Here is a 16,696-nt window from a genome sequence, read left to right on the forward strand (position 1 = left end):
TCCCGGCTCCCATTCTCTTATAATTGAAACTTAAAATTGGCCTCATTACTTCAACGAGGCCCCTCATATTTCTCCATTTTTTCAGTCCACCCTTTCCTGCTTGCCTCTATGAGGGTAATTGCATCTAAGAAATGTTTGAAGCATACTGTCAGAAAGGTTATTGCATATAATTGAAGTTTAGATTTAATGTTGAGGGGAGCTTTGCGCTCTGTTAGTGGGATGGCTGGAGCCCTGGAGCCTGAATTGGAGCTGTACAGGGGCCTGTATTTCACTTTGCTACTTTCAGCCCTGGTTTACTGTTTGCCTCGATGTTCTAATGATTAATGTGCCTTCCTGTTCTGTTCACACGTGCCAGCTGTTTGCAGTGATACATTTTACCTTGGTCCCTCCTGAGCTCCAGGAAGCTTTAAATTATTTTAGCCTAGTTTTGAGCTACAAGGATGATATTTTCCTCAGTTCCTTGGTATAAAGAGCATGATTTGGCTAACAAGTGAACAGTGGCAAGTGAACCCACTTACTATATCATTTATCCAGAAAATGTATAAACTAGTTAGAGCTGAAGTTGTGGCAAAGTGGGATTGGTGTTTTTATGGACAAAGTTACGACAATTTTCAAGGTGTATTTAATTTAACCCTACATTTAAATATTTTCAGAATCATTAAATATGTTTATGCCATAGTGACTTCAGCCTGTTAATGAACAGATTCATGTAATCAAAGTTTTTATTTTACTGGTGGTGTAATTTAAGGAAAATTCAATTCTGCTAATAGTTATGGTCTGTGTAATGGTAAGAATGTGGCATCTTACACGAGGCATCTTCCTCTTTTTGCTTACTGCCCAGAGCTGTCAATATAAAGACACAAAACTGAATATGACAGCACAATACATACCTTCTTCACAAGGATGGATGAAAGGTTTTTACCAAAGTGCTTTTAATCAATGTATTTAGTTACTCAGTCTGGCATTGTTAATTTAAATTTTAAGTTAATTTTTAAAGATTTGATATCTTCATGAAAAGCCACTGAGTTCAGTGGAACTTTGTGAATAACATGGAAAACCTAAGCAGGTAGCAATTGCTCAGTAAGACCTTACTGTTTGTAATATATCCATAGTCTGCTGAGCTCATGTTAAAACATCTGAAGCTCTGCAGAAATATTTGTAAATCCTCAGGGAGGAAAAATTCACAAACCCCAAAACTGTAATAGCTATTTCTGTTACCATGCCTCCCTTCCCTGCCATCTCCTTGTGTAGCAGTCCTTGACTTGGCTGCTGAGATGGTGTGTCTGATGGGACGCCTTCATCTCAGTCACATCACAGAAGTGAGTCATCACAAAAGTGAGTCATTTCATCCCTTGCACAGGTAGACTCAAAGAACCAGCATGTCCCTCTCCCCCAAGACTTTCTCTTATATAAACTCAACTGTTTTAGAGACGACAGGTTTTTCATCTGAACTGCCATATAGTGAAAGCTGTTTAACAGGGGATGGAGACTCCCTTGTTACACATTCAGAGTGCAAGGAGGGCAGTACGGATGTTGTGAAGGTGTCAGGAAGAAATGAGGCAACAGGTTTTAGTCAAAGCTAATGAGCATCAGAAGGATTATGTTGGTTTCTCACAAGACACATGCTTACACTGCACCTAAATGGCTTGAAAGCTCGACCTTGAAGAACCTGTGCCGTGCTCTCCTAGTTCTACTTGACCTGGAGTCCCTCCAGCCCAGCAGGAGAAAGCTGCCTGGGAAGGCACCTGGTTTTGCAATATATCCACTATCCAGTGTGGCCTGTTCCAAGGTGTAACTGCAGGCACAGGCACTCAGGTAGGAGCTGAATGTGAAGTTGGTTGGAAAGTAAGAGCACAACTGCGCCACATCTGCATCCAGTTGGCATTGCTGTATAGCAGAATAGTGGAATACTTTGCTCTTTTAGTCTTTGTCCACAGTCTTTGTAAAGCAAAAGCTGGACAACCACCCAAATAAAATCCCTGGATTTTTTTGATGGCATAAAATTTAACAAAAAAAAAAAAAAATCTAAAATTTAACAGTTTGGGCTTCCCTGCTGAAATATATACAGACTCATGTGCACGTACATGACTTTGCACACACATAAAGGTACAGGTGGGTAGATGTCTTGTTCTCCAGACATCTCTTAATCAAGCATTTGGGAATTACTCTCTTCATTTATGTGTCAGGTGAACCTGACATCTCGTGATTGCTGTACCAGGCATCTTCTATTTTAGTGTAGGGTGGCATGGAATTCCCCTTGTTCTACTTCCTTTTTCTTTCCAATGCCTCTCTAGTGCTGAGCATCCCGATTCCCATCCTGCACACAAGGTGCATGTGAGAACACACAAGACTGGTGATAAGTCTGTCCTAGGTTGTGCCAGTGCCAGTATTAGCAGCAGCAGCAGCAGGAGAGGTGAGAGAAGTGAAGCGCGGTTTCCTTCACTTCTGAAGTCAACCTTCTCCCTACTTCAAACCCCTGGGAACTCTGCATAGTTCTCACTGAGTTAAGGCACCTGCTCATTTTAAATGGGGTCCTTTCAGAGCCAGCCCTGCTATCACATATTTTCTCTGCTGTGACTTAGTGAACCCCCATTTCACCCAAGTTAGATGTCAAAACTGGGCAAGTGGTTCTTCTTGCCAGCTCCTGGCAGGAACTGCTGCACCCATGCCAGTGGGGCTGAGGGAATTTCAGCCTTGGCTCCTTTTACAGGTTCACCATGGCCCCTCACCAGCTGGTGTGGCACTGCAGGGAAAGGCAGCAGAACTTGGGAGAGTTTGCTGTAAATGTCCTTTTTGCTAACTATGATTCACAGTCCTAGTGAATGCAAAAATCCTTTCTGTGGTCATTTAATCCTTCTCAGTTTTTTGTTGTTTTTTTTTCCTCTTTGTTTTTTTAGAGTATATGAAGAAGAAGCAGCTCAGGAAGGAAGTGTCTGAGGCCTACAAAAGACTGAAGAGCACTGTAGACAAATACCTGTCCATGAGTGCCTACTCAGAAGTGAACCTCGGCAAACTCTTCACCGTCACTATGGGAAGATCTGAGAGAGTGTCCAATAATGAAAGACAGTGATTGATTAAAAATGGAGGGAGGATAGTTCCTTGTTTATCAGAAATGATCTCTTCAGCAATACTCTATTTCAGTATGCACAATGATGTTTTAATAATCTTGTCTCTTTGGAGGAGGAAAATATGGAAGATTCATGTGGACATTAAATATTTGAGGTGTTTTCATCTTCCTTTTTTTTTTAATTCAATGAGAAACCAGGGTTATTAAAATACAGAGTAGTTGATTTTTGCAATATATTTTGTTGTGTATTTAGACCTATGAGGGAAAAGGGGGTGGGGGAATTGCTGCTTTAATTGGATAATTCCCAGTGAGAGTTGCTGGAATGTAAGTGATCCTAGACTTTGCTCCAGGGTATTTAGTAGAGGTGCTCTCAGGAAGAGAGGTTAGTAGAGGTCTCAGTAGGAGCACTAATGTTTTGCCTTTTCACAGTTTATCTTCTTCCTGATCATAAACATACCAATTAAAAACAATACTAAACCTGAATGCCTTTAAATGTCCTATTACCTTCTGAACAGAGGTAGGGATGCTTTACTTTCGAATTCATTAAAGAACGACTGAAACCTGGAGGTGCTAAAAATAGGGACCATCTTTTTATTAGAAGTCTTTCCAAGAGTCTTTAAGCATAGTATTTTGCCATGTTGAAAAACCTATGTGGATGTAAAGACATGCAGATGTACAAAACCCGTTAAACACATACAGTGGATATAAATGTATTACATTTCTTTCCATGCAAAGCATTTGAAAGTAAGCAATTGATAGGGAAAAATATGTTTAGGATGGTATTGTAACCAAAAACAGGGGAATGGAAAGCAGTAAATCATTGTTACTGTTCTGTAATAATTACTATGTTGGAGCTTTTACAGTTTTAAAAACAAATTGTATTTTTCATTTACTTTTAATAAAATGACAAGCAGATATGACAAGAAGAGCATAAATTTGGGTACATGCTTTTGTACACAAAATATTGTTTTACTCATGTTCACCGTTAAGCTTGCAATGTGATATATTAATGTAAGGTTATGATGTTTTCCATTTAAATCCTAAACAGTATAAAATGTAAAGTTTTCTTCACACTTGAAGGAAAAAAATAAAGTTTTCTAGTAAAAGAGAATTTGATTCTGGGATCTGATGGTTGAAAATACTCCATGCTGGCTCATATTGCTCCAGACTTTTCCTGGTCCTACAGGATTGCTTGTGTCTGCTTTTAGGATGAACAGCCATTAACAAAGGGAGATTGAAGTAAGAGCATCAGCCACGAATGTGTTGGGCACTGAAGGGATACGTGTCTGTGTTAAGAGTGTTTCATGATACTCATTTGTCCCTGAGGTGGCACTGGAAGAGGCTGTGTGTCAGTGTGTGCAATGTCACTTTGAATATGCTTAAATACACAGTTGTCTTCCAAGCAACTTTTGGGGCTAAATCCTTTCATTTTTTCTCACATTGAATCTCTACTGTGGGAAATGGCACCTACTCAATCCCTGTTTTTGTGCAGGTGTTGTCCCACCCCTGGTGAGCTATCATTCCTTCCCAATGTGTTTAGTTGGGTTAGTACTGTTAAACAGACTTTATTTGGAGACTTCTCTTGAAGAGAAGGTGTTGCTTCTGAGATGACATGTGGAAGTTTCAGATCTTCAAAAGATCCCAGTTTCCTGTAATTTCATGCAGGGGTTTTTAGATTTTTCGTGTCCAACACAATTAGGATTATGAAGATATTACTGATAGTAACTGGGTAGAATGCCTTAGAAAACTGAAAAGTGTGACCTTCTCTTCCAAACATTAGGTATACAAATAAAATGGATAGATATGGCATAACCTGACCCTGTGGCACTTGTATGTATCTGTATAATTACCGCTGAAGAGCCTGTTAATTTGCAAGTTTAGGGATGTTTAGATTAAATGAGAGTGTTGTGGAATGACTGTGTAAAGGTGCAGCAGCACAGAGTGGCCCTGCAAGGGGCTGTTCCCCCCCACACTGAGGTGGAGGAGCAGTGAGTGGCATAGCCCTGGAGCCCCCCACCACCACAGCCAGCCACAGTCTGGGGGTCAGGATATGGGAAGAGAGGGCTTCTACCCCGAATGGAGGCTTTTTTTGATTCCTCTCAGCAAAGCTGGTCAGATCTCGGAGCTGAAGTCTTGGCAAGGAGTAAACTGGATTTTTTCCCCCTCCCCTTCTCCCTCTCTAATCAGCTCTGGGCACCGTGCCTTGTCTTGGCCCCGCAGAAAGACTGGGAAACGCAAAATCATCTTCATAGCATTTAATATTAAATGGAGCTGGAAAATGCTGTGCTGTAAATAATTTGGGAAAGACTGAAGTTCGGAGGTTTGTGTTTTGAGACCCAAATCGCCTTCCCTTCCTTTCCCTTCTTGTGTCCCCTTCTCCCCGCCCACCCCCCGCCCCTCACACTTTTAACATGAAGGTTTGTGTTTATTTGTATTTATTTGCAGTTGGGTAAGAGGAGTGTTGATATATGGAGCCGGTGGCCAGGTTTTGCTGATGACATATGCGATATGAAAAACAATTCCCATCTGCAAACACGGTTGCTGCTGTGCCAAAATTCCTCTTTTCGCCGCCAAAGGCAGTTTTCTAAGGCCGAAGCAGAGCACATCTTCCCCTTCACATCCTTCCCCGTCTTCTGCAGAGCACCTTAAATGTGCCTTAATTGAATAGTTCTCCCGCACCCTCCTTATAGCAGTTTAATAGATTAACTCATCTGTGCCAGCTTCAAATTTCAGATTAAAATTCCTTCATCCCGAAGGCAGCATTATCAGGTTGTTGGAGGCTGTTTTCAAACCTTGGTTTTGAATAGCAGCGGCTCTGCATTAATTTAACCACTAAGCTAATAAGTAGGTTTCGTTTTGTTATGCTAAGCTTTATTGCTTTTCTTTTGATCAGAATGGTGTTGTTGAGCAAAGCAGCAGACAAGGCATTCTTTGATGAGGGAATTAGCGCTCTATTCTTCCTCTATTATTCATAGCACAGTGGAATATGTAAGTACCTGAGGGTGTCAAAGGAGAGCAGGCTCTATTGCAAAGTGTTCGCCTTGTTTCTCTCAATAGCTGACTATGAGATGATAAACCGCTTAATACACTGCACTAATTGGATGAGAGCAAAAAGAGATGGGAATTAAGGCACGGCGAAAGGAGAAAGTGCTACCAGCCTTCATTCACTCTTTCACCACTTTAACAGCACCAAAGGAGGCACAAGCTTTCTATAAGCAGACTAGGGGTTTTGTGCGGAGATAAAATGAACCTGTTAGTGGATTCAGGTAATACACTAATTATTGCACAGTATAAATACCACTACTGGTTTTATAACACGGAGGTAAACTTCTTTTGAGAAGGTTATAGGATTGCTTGGCAGCAGTATAGATCCTAATAAGGGACCAGAGTAATAACCCCCTGGATTAACAAAATTGCTGCTTGCAGAAGTATGATTCGGGCTTTTACGAAGATTTCAGCGGAATGAATAAAAATGACTGAATGACATTTCTTAATGCCTAATGGCTTGATAATGATTCCCTTTTCTTTAAGGCAAAAATGTATATTTCAGTCTGCACTGTTAATAACGTCCAGGGAACAAGCCTTATTTTTCCCATAAAATTTTTTCGCGCCTATGGTGGGTTTTAGAACTCAAAAATACGGCTGGGGGCGGGCGGGGTTGGGGGTGTGGGATGTGAAATGCCGTGGGTGGAAAGGGGGGGGGGCTGCGAGTAAGGGTCGCGGCGGGCTCCCACGCGTGATGCTCGCTCCGGCGGCGCTTCCCGGTCGGTGGCTTCCGGAGCCGGCATCGCCCCGCCGGGCCGGGCCGAGCCCCCTCCGTTCGCCCAGCCCGGGGGGGCTCTTCTCCGGCCCCGGCCCGCCGTTGTGGAGCGCTGCCGCGACTAGACCAAATCACCCCAAAAATTCCCCACATCCCGGCGCTCCGGTCCGGCCCCACAGACGCGGCCGTCGGGGATCAGGGCTTGGCCGGGCGGACCAGGACTCATCGGGACCGGGAAGGGGCGCGGGGCGTGCGGCCGGGGCACTTCACGCATCTCGGCCCCTGCTCCGTGGAAGAGGCACACGAGAGCGCTGCGTCCAAAAAAAATTTAAAAACAAACAAACAAACAAAAAACCCCAAACCAAAAAAAAAAAAAAAAAAAAAAAGAAAAGAAGAAAAAAGAAGAAGAGAGAAAAAGAATAACACCCAAAGGGGAATAAAGGAAAAAGGAAGTTCATCTCGGGAAGAAAGGAGTGGCAGGCGCGTAGAAACTTTTGTGACCCCAAAGGTGCGGGAGAGACAAGCAAAGCGCTCCCCAAAATTCCCGTTTTTCTCCCCCGCCCCCGGCTTTCAGCAGCGGCGGAGTCAGGGGCTGCCCCGTCCCCGCCCGGGAAGTTGCCGAGTGTGCGTGGGGCGGTTTCCCGCGCTGTGGGGTCGCAGACACCGAGAGGCGACCCCAGCGCACTGTGGGGTGGGGCGGGGGGGGGACACACCACGGTGCCCACGGCAGAGCGTGGGCAGTAGAGCCGTGGGTGCCCCTCCGGACCTCGCGATCTGCAAATCCCCTGGCGAACGGGGCCGCCGGCACCTCGTTTTCACCCCGCCTAAGCTCTGGCTGTCGACCGCGACCGAGCGACCCTCGCCCACCCAAACCCCTTGGGGGGGTCCCCGGCGGCGGGGTTGGCGGAGCGCAGCCCCCGGCCGGCCCGGCGGGGCTCAGCCCTGGGCGCCCCCGGCCCCGGTGGCCCTGCAGCCCCCGCAAGGACCGGGCTTTTTGCTTTTTCTTTTGTTCTTTTTTTTTTTTTTTTTTTTGGTTTGTTTTTGTTAAACATATATTTTTGTTTATTTTTTTTCTGAACGTGGCACTTCTCCACCGGATAGCAAGGAAAAGTGTTAACAATAACGACATTACACGAAAAAGTACTGTACCATCGCCTCTTGAGGGTTTCAGAAACCTCTACAGTTAATAAGTTAAATAAAGGGTTTGTACATAAATATTTGTCTAGGAACCCTATTATATCTACAACACAGTAAGAATCTACAGAATGACAAACTTTTACAACACTACACTGAGTGCAATTGTTTTATAACATTTCAAATATACAAAGCTCTGTTCTTTTTTATAACAATGGTATGTACAGAATCAATAATCACAGTTTAGTGACTTAAACAGTCCATATTCTAGCAGTGTATTTCCCTTTGGTTTGATATAAAAACCTTGGTTGGTGTAGTGATAAAGAATATAACAAGAAAAAGATATACCCTTTCTCTTAAGTGCACTGGTTATCTTACAGCATCAAATTTACTTTCAGTCTGCACTGGCAGCATCCTTGGTTAGCATACGCAGCTCGTTGCACCAACATGTAAAATAGTTTTCCAGCGCTTCTAACAGATCAACTGAACTTTCTAGGATGTTATTTTAAGAAGATGAGGACAGCTTTCCCCTCCTCTTTGCTTCTCCTTTTTTTTCTCTTTCTTAATTACAATTCTATTTGTTTTTTCTTTTTTTTTCTTGCCAGATAAACAGAAGGAAAAATATTTAGTGTATGAAACGCTAGTATATAGTAACTTTTATTAGGGCTTTTTTTTTTTTTTTTTTTTTTTTTTTTTTTTTCCCCCCTCCCTTAGAGTTCAGAGAGGAAATGGACACGTCGTACATTTAAGAAATGTACCAGCCAAGGAGTTACTTATTCAGGATCTTGCAAGTGTCTGTTCACTCGTGTGATGCGAGAGGCGCTCGCTGTCTCCAAGTTCCTAAACCGAGAACCCACCACAGTCTCAGCTGCTGGTCCTCTTTTTAAAAAAATCGTTACTAATTTTTCCTCCCGTCTGGTCTTGATTCGTGCTGTCTGAGGTGACCTTTATTGATTCGCGTATTTACTCTCCTCTTTTCTCCCCTCCTCTCTCTTTTTTCCCCTCTCCCCCCCTAAAAAAAAATCCCAAACCTAACCCGAACCCCGCGGACGGCGGCCATGCCTTAGCACACCTCTTTCCCCGTGCTGTTGCCGGGGAGGATGTTGAGCTGGGTGAGCTGGGCGGCGTGTTCCTTGGCCTTCAGCCGCAGGGCGGCGATGCTGGATGCCCGCCGGTCGGCGGCGGCGCTGGCCGGGTCCCCCAGCCCCGCCGAGCCCACCGCGCCCTCGGCGGCCGGCGCCGGCTGCCGCAGCAGGGCCGCGGCGCTGGAGGCGCTGCCCAGGGGGGACATGGTGGAAAAGAGCCTGCAAGGAAAGCACAGAGGGGCCGTCACCGCCGAGCCGGGGACCGCATAGCCCCGCTCGCCTCCTCTCCGCTGCGCGGGGACGCGGCGGAGATTGGGAGACTCGCTGGGAATACCCGACGCCGGAGATGCAAAAGATAGTTTTGTGAGGGAAAAAAAAAACAAGAGAAAAAATCGCTGAGGCTGGTCCTCCCCGCCTTGTGTTCCCGCGGGGTACAGCCGGCAGGGAGGGGGACGCGAGGGGGGTTTCTCCCTAGGGAGAGAAAAAAAAAATAAAAAAGGGAAACCCTCGGTGCTGGGAAGGCAGCGCTCCGTTAACCGGGTCCTTCGCCCTCCGCCTGCCCCAGCGCCCCGCTCTGCGCCCCGACGGGGCGGCCGCGGCTCCGCGGCAGCTCTGCCGTTACTGCCCGGGGGTTCCCCGGCTTCGGCTGCGGACGCTTCGCGTGGAGGAACGCGGAGCCCACGGGAGCTCGACCCGACAATAACCCGTGGAAGCTGCTCCGCCCCGCTTACGCCCACAGCTAAAAATTCGCCCCTGACGGACACCCCTGGCCGGAGGCGCTCACGGCGCCCGGGATGTCACAGCTTCTGTTCACCCCGAACGGCCAAACACCAGCAACTCTCGCCACCCCGGCAAAGCAGAGGCCACGCGTGCACGTTGGGCAACCCACGCAACAATTTAGTGTCTGCGTGGGAGCACCGGTTTCCGCGGGGCCCCTGCCGCGCCCCTGCCCCGCGGGACCGCCTGTGCTCCCGCCGCCGCCGCCATGGCTGGGCCCGTCCGCCCCCACGGGGCACCCGCGGCCGCGCGGGGGGCGGGCGCGAGGCCGCCCTCGCCCAATAGGAGGCCGGGACGGGAGCACGTGACCCGCGCGGCGCCCAATCGGCGCCGGATGCCGAGCGCTCCAAGTTCGAACGCCGGGGCGGCCGCGCGCGGCGGGTCCCGCGTGGGGCCGAGATCCCTCCGCGATAACCCCGAGATCCTCCGCGATAGCCCCGCGGTGTCCCCGCGGTCCAGCCCCGGAGCCGTCGCCCCCCCCCGCCCCGAGGGCCCCCCGGTGCCGGGTCGCGCGTGGGCGGGCGGTACCTGCCGAAGGCGGGGCTGATGAAGGCAGGGTGGCGGAACACGGCCGCGCCCAGGAAGGTGCCGAGGCCGAGCGGGGTCCCGCCGGGGGGCAGCGCCGCGGAGCCGGGGGGCGGCGGCGGCAGGCTGGGAAAGGCGGCGGCCGCGGCGGCGGCGGCGGTCCAGGCGGAGTCTAGAGCTGGGTGATGAGGAGGGAAAGGACTAGCATCAAGGTATGGACTGAGGGGGTGAGTTGCTGACAGGGGACCAGGGAAAGGCAAACCTGGGGGGTGTGTCTGAGCCCCAGCCTTTTCCCTCTTCCGCCACTTAGCCCTACGGTTCTGGAACCATACCTGAAAGCCAAAAGAAAGACCGGTTTTAATACGCCTGCCCGCGCCCTCGGCGGGGCGAGCCGCGCAGGAGCCCGCACCGGCCCGACGGCGCCCGCTCCTCCGCAGCCCCCAAAGCGGGGGCACCCCACAAAGGGGCCGGCCCGCGGGATACACGCGTGTCAGAGCCGCGCTGCAGTTCTGGGCGGTGCCGACCCATGCCGGAGCTCTCGGTGATACCCCTGGCCCTGCCCCGAGCCCTGGCTCCCGCAGGGGCGCAGCAGTTCCGCACCTCCACACTCGTTCGTGGCAGGTCGGCGGTGTGGGGCAGCTGTCGGCGCCGGGGGCGGCTCCCCCAGCATTGGAACAGCAGAAATACGATTTCCCAAGGGGACTATGCGGGAATTATTCCACACTCACACCCACACCGCTTTTTTTTTTTTTCTCTAAGGAGCATATTTACAAATTATATCGTTTGGAGAGAGTACTTTTTTTTTTCCCCCTTCAGATTTAAAGAGAGGGAAAAAATCGTGAATTTCACTGCCTCAAAAACTATTTCTTCGTTTCAGACGTCAACCAAAGTAGCAAATATAGCTTTCCAGGCTGCCCTTTTAGGATCTATTTTACGAAAGTTAGTTAGGGTGCCGCGGCACTGCCGTCCTTTTTCTCTTTTACCCCTCCCACAAAGCAACAATCGTGAACTAATGCGGGCTTAAACCAGCAGAGAGGTAGAGGAAAAAACACCGCGTTTCAAAGGAAAATAAAGTATTCCCTTAATAACCAAGTGTGCGATCATCACACACACCTAAAGAGAGAGAGACTTAAAGAGAGACAGACGTTTGTAAATCTCTTGGGGCAGGTGTGGACTGAGTTTTCCCCGTTAGGCTGAGTTTTGTAAGCTCAGCGTGAGAACCCTTCTCTCCGGGAAGGGAGAAAGGCAACAGTGCTGTGAGTCTCTCCGTTCAGTTATTCAGTGAGAACTGATCTCCACGCACTCCCATCTGGGTACCCACGAGGAAGAGGCATTGCGTTCACGGGGAAGGCAACAGCCTGGCATGGAGGGAGCGTCTCTCCCCGCTAAAACTCAATTAGCAAGCTGTCCTCGCTACAATTCCCCCTTATTGAATTAATAAGTCTGAGTACACCCAAAGGTAAACGAAGGGACTCTCATAATTCATATTCACTTAATTACATCTTCTGCCATGAATAGAGGAGAGAGAAAGGGGGTGTCTTTCTTTTTAAAAAGTTATTTAACTTTCCCACGACTTGTTCCCCTGAGCTGAAAATACTGATTTGCTGTCACATCTCTGTTTGACAATGGAGAAATGTGTCAACAGAAAGGAGGGGACAAATCTCATCATTAGCCCCTCTAATGCAAGAAGCTGTTGTGTATTAAATGAGCCATATGGAATTTATTATGCTTTATCAGCGCCCGATTTTAACTGTAAAGTGATTTGCTCAGCTTCAAACCCAGAGACATCTGTTTTCTGTTGGCAATCAGGGCATCCCAATGTTTATCGTCTCTTTGGTTATGAGACCCGGGTTGGGAAATGCTCTCTGGTATGGGGCGGCAAACACCTTTAATAGCATTGCACTCACTCACTATTAGATCAATGCAGGCTTATTGCTATCAAAAATGGGAAATCAAATAGCATTAGCCAGCTCCTTGTGCAGCCGGAGAGGAAATCAAACAACATTTCGCCTTCAAATGGCCCTGTTTGTTCTAGCACTAAGTGGGCTTTTATGAAGCCCGATTGGAGATTTGATGGCAGCCAAATACCCGACTTGCGGCCGAGCGGGTCTCTAACAACCGAAGCCCCGTGGGGGCCCTGAGTTTTAATGACACGGGGTTTCGCCAGCCGATAGCTCGGCCCTGCAGGGGCCGGGGCCACTCTCCTCCCGGGCACCGCCGAGGGACGCGCCCGTCCCGGTCCCGCCGCCGCCACTCACCTGCACTCGGGCTTCGGTCAGATCGAGCCTCATGGCCAGCTCCTCCCTGGGGGAGACACACACGCCGCCGTCAGCCCAGGGCACCCCGAGGCTTCCGCGCCCAAAATCCCGGTGCCCAGGGGAAGCGGAGCCAGGCCGCGGGCGGATACCACCTGTCCCTGTCGCCACCGAGCTGGGCGTCACTCGGGACTCTCGGGTTTTAGAACCCCCTCCCCGCCGCTCCCCAAATTTGGCCAGTCCCCGCTGCAGCCGCGGTGTAGGGGACGGACAGCAGCTGGGCAGCCCCACACTGCGATTCGCGTTGCCGTAATTAAGGCAAATCGGAAAACACTAAGGCGCTGGAAAATCGCTCATCAGCTCTATGCCCGAGAGAGGAGCATTCCCAGCGTAACCAGGACACGACCGCCCGCCGGGCGTGAAAAGCCCCGGAGAAAAAGCCAAAGCCGTAAAAGACACCAGCGAAAAAGCCAAAGCCGTAAAAAACACCAGCGAAAAAGCCAAAGCCGTAAAAAACACCAACGAAAAAAAGCGCGGTATGTTCCTACACAGCCCGGGCAGCCGCTCCCGAGGCCGGGGCCAAGCAGCGCCCCGAGGTGAGACCCGCGGGCGATGCGCGGCTTCGAGGGCCGGGCAACAAAACGCCTCCGCGGACACTCCTGCCCCAACATCCCCCCTCTCCTTCCCGGGCAAAACAAACGAGAAGCCGGGAGGATCTCCGTGATCGAAAAGGGCGGCTCTGGGGACTCAGCCCCCCTCTGGCCTTAAGGCGGGAGGGGGGAGCTGCAGTTTTAGGGCAGCGCAGGGAGGGGGCTGGCGGCTCTACCTCTCTTCCTGCCTGCACTTCCCGCAGAGGAGCAGGCGGCCAGATCCACTGCCACGGAGCTCCCATTCTTAACGGAAAAATGACCTCGAAAGTGCGGACAGAGTCGAGCCGGGCCCCGCGGGGCTCCTCGGAGGCGGCTCCGGGCAGCGAGAGGCCCCGACGTGCCAGGCCAGTATTTTTAGGCAGCGGCGCTTTGATCTGTGCCCCTGCCGGGGCTTCCCCGGGCCGGGCCAGGCTCCAGCCCACGAGGAGCGCGTAACCGATCCCGGCGGCGGCCGCGGCAAGAGGAGGGGTGGGCAAGGGGTAAAAATAGTCCCCGGCGGCGGCCTTCAGGCGGGCCTGCCCGGGCGCTGCCGGCTTGAGTCCCTCCGGAACTCGGCAATGTTCCCCGTCTCCTCCCAACCCGAGGGTGCCCGAGGCAGGATTCACCCCCGGGGTCGGTTTGGAGACGGGGGTGTAGCACACGCACTGCGGCCCCGTCCCGTCCCCCCGGGGCTCGCCCTCTCCGCGCTCGGCCGAGGCTCCGGCGCCGGTACCTGGTGAAGACATCGGGGTAGTGGGTTTTCTGGAAGGCCCTCTCCAGCTCCTCCAGCTGGTAGCTAGTGAAGGTGGTGCGGTAGCGGCGCTGCTTCCTCTTGAGCAGCCCCTCCTCGGAGTCGCTGCCGGCCGAGAGGCAGACGCTCTCCTCGCCGTCTTTGCCCTCGCCGTCCTCGGGGTGCAGCAGCAGTTCCTCCTTGGGGGACAGATCCCCGCCCTCCGCCCCGGGGGCTGCGGCCGCGCCCCGGCGGGCATCCTTCAGCAGCCCCCCGCCGTCCTCGCCCAGCAGCTCCTCCTCCTCGTCGTCTTCCAGCTCCTCTTCCTCCTCGTCCTCCTCCTCTTCCAGCATCTCTTCGTCCTCCTCCTCCTCTTCCTCCTCGGCGGCCGGCGCGGCAGGGCCCGGCCGCTCCTCGACGTGCGCAGCGGGGCTGCCCAGCTCGTCCCGGGCGGACGGCGGCGCCACGAAGGGCGCGTTTTCGCGGTAGCTCTTGCTGCGGCTGATGCTGACCTGGGGCGCCTGGCTGATCTTCAGCGTGTCCCACGGGGCAGCGGCGGGCACGGGGCCGGCGCCCCCCTCCGGTCGCCCCTCGGGTCGGTCCCCCCGCGGCCCTGCCGCCCGCGGCGGCAGCAGCCGGCCCCCGCCCGGCCCGTAGAGTCGGCGCAGTTTGGGGGGAAGGTGCAGCTCGGCTGGCTCGAAAGGGGGGCTGCCCTTAGGGGACCCTGAGCCAGGAGAGTGGCGTAGGCGGCCGCAGCAGTCGGACGGAGCGGGCAGGTGTTGGGGAGAGAAGGGCGCGGAGGAAAGAGAGAAAGGAAGAGAGAGACACGGTCAGCAGGATCTGGGCGAAGAGCCCAGGGCGAGATCCCAGTCCCACAGCCACCTTTCGGGCATCATTTTCCATCCCGTTACGGGGTAGACCCCCCCTAACCCGTTCCCCAGGCCAGCCCCTGCTCCCGGCCTGGGAAGAAATTGCTCCCGGCCGCAGAGCCCGGCCCAGCGCCCCGCTCAGAGGCAGAACAGGCTCCGGGGGCTCGGGCAGCCCCGGGCCTGCGCCGGCCCCTCTCCGACAGCGGCCAGCGCCGGACCCCATCCCGCACGGCGGGGCAGCACTGGCGGGCCGGGGTTCCTTCAATAGCTTTTTTTTTGTTTTGTTCCCCCTCCTGTCGTCTCCCTGCACTCCCAAAGTCTGGCTTTGCTTTTGGAGGAAAGAATCCCACCCGCCTGTGTACGCCGGGAAAAGCGGGAGCGAGGCCGCCCGCGGAAGCTGCCCAGCCGGGCTCCCCGCGGCCCCGGAGGAGGCTGCTACCAACTTTGGGCTGAGGGCGGCGGCTGCCGGCGCCCCGTGCTCACCGCCTGCTCCTGCCGGGCGCGGCCCCAGCTCGCTCGCCGAGACTCGGTACAAGTCTAAGGCGAACGAGCGACCACAAATCACAGCTCGCACCGATCTATTTTAAATTAAAAAATTAAATCTACATCGAAAGCAAGAGAAGCCTAAAGCGCCGGTATCCGATACCCTCCCAGAAGGACTGAATTCCGGGCACGGCTCCGGCCGCGCTCCCTGGCAGCACAGCAGCCGCCAACAAGCACGGTAACGGGATAACGGCGGCCGCAGCTCCGAGGCCGCGCCCGGCCGTGCGGTGCGGGTGGGGAGCGGGGCCGGGGCCGAGCCGCGGGCTGTACGGGGAGGGGAGACACAGAGCCGGCCCTGCCCGACGCCAGGGAAAAGGGATGGGACGAGCGGAACGGGGCAGCGGGGCTTACCTTGCGCGGCCTTGTCGGTGTCGGGGCGAGCGGCGATGGCGGGCAGGGCGGGCGCGGTGCCGAGCAGCCGCACCTTGCAGGGACTCCGCCGGCCCAGGATGCTGTCGATGCAGTAGGAGGACAGCAAAGTTGGCGATTTACTTTTGCACTCGGGGCGCTCGGCGCAGCTCTCCTCCGGGTAGGAGCCGCTCATGGCGGCGGCGGCGGGGCCGAGCCGTGGGGCCGAGGCGGGAGCGGCGGCGCGGACGCCCCCGCGGCGCTGCCCGGTGCCGCCGGGACGCCCGTCACGGGGGGAGTGAGCGGCGGCCGCGGCGCTCTTGAGTCCCCTCGGCTCCACGTGCGGGCAGCCGCCCCCTGATTGGCTCCCGCCGGAGGCCGGGCAGCCGCCGACAGACGGCGCCCGGCAAAGCCCGGCTCGGAGCGCCCCGGATCGGCGCCCGCCCCGAGTCGCCGCGCTGCCCCCCCGCCCCGCCCCGCCCCGCCCCTCCTGCCGCGCCCCGCCCCCGCTCCGTGGGGGCGGCAGCCGGCGGGGACCCGCACGGGGGAGCCGTCGGGGGCGGCCGGGATGGGCGGAGGCGGCGGAGCCTTCGTGGAACGCCTTACCCCGTCCTCCCCCACCCCGCCCCGACGGCGTCCCGCTCCCCGCCCGCCCCTTTCCTCACCCCGGGCGATGGTGGAGCGGGATGGCGTGGGCGCCGCCGGGGGATCCGCGCCGCGTTTTCCCGCGGGCGGCTCCGCCGCCGGCCTGGCGCGGGGACGCGCAGGGGCGCGCAGCCGCCGCGCTCGCAGCCGGCGTTTGAAATACCGGAGTCCGAGCTCGGGATTTCACTGTAACAAACCCCTGGGCAGCGCCTTCAGGTGCGAGGGCGCGGTGGGGTCTGGCGCAGCGAAATGCGGTAGCCGGGGAGAGCTTCCCTCGGGTAGGGCAGGGCGCGCAACCCGGCTCGGTGCTGGCCGGCATCCCCCTCCCT

General features: G+C 53.8%; 2 protein-coding genes across 4 annotated transcripts in view; one reads left to right on the forward strand and one right to left on the reverse strand.

The window, feature by feature from the left end:
• POLA1 (DNA polymerase alpha 1, catalytic subunit) overlaps positions 1-4,178 on the forward strand; it is a 193,260-nt gene extending 189,082 nt beyond the window's left edge. For both annotated transcript variants that reach the window (XM_027688900.1, XM_027688901.1), the window contains exon 37: positions 2,898-4,178. In XM_027688900.1, the coding sequence (XP_027544701.1) occupies positions 2,898-3,070 (173 nt within the window). In that variant the 3' untranslated portion in view covers positions 3,071-4,178. The remainder of the gene's footprint in view (positions 1-2,897) is intronic.
• A 3,790-nt stretch (positions 4,179-7,968) lies between these two features.
• ARX (aristaless related homeobox) lies at positions 7,969-16,039 on the reverse strand. Of its 2 annotated transcripts, XM_027688903.1 has the most exons (6): positions 15,726-16,039; positions 13,966-14,686; positions 12,607-12,652; positions 10,611-10,680; positions 10,352-10,526; positions 7,969-9,265 (listed from the first exon to the last, which is right to left on the reverse strand). In XM_027688903.1, the coding sequence occupies exons 1-6, from the start codon at positions 15,916-15,918 to the stop codon at positions 9,025-9,027; spliced, it is 1,446 nt and encodes a 481-aa protein (XP_027544704.1). In that variant the 5' UTR covers positions 15,919-16,039; the 3' UTR covers positions 7,969-9,024. The 2 variants fall into 2 exon arrangements, with proteins under 2 accessions (XP_027544704.1, XP_027544703.1); XM_027688902.1 differs by having other exon boundaries at positions 10,352-10,680.
• Positions 16,040-16,696: the final 657 nt, after the last annotated feature.

This window comes from Neopelma chrysocephalum, unplaced genomic scaffold (assembly GCF_003984885.1).
Source record: "Neopelma chrysocephalum unplaced genomic scaffold, ASM398488v2 Primary Assembly neopelma1_76, whole genome shotgun sequence".
Classification (NCBI taxonomy): Eukaryota; Metazoa; Chordata; class Aves; order Passeriformes; family Pipridae; genus Neopelma; species Neopelma chrysocephalum.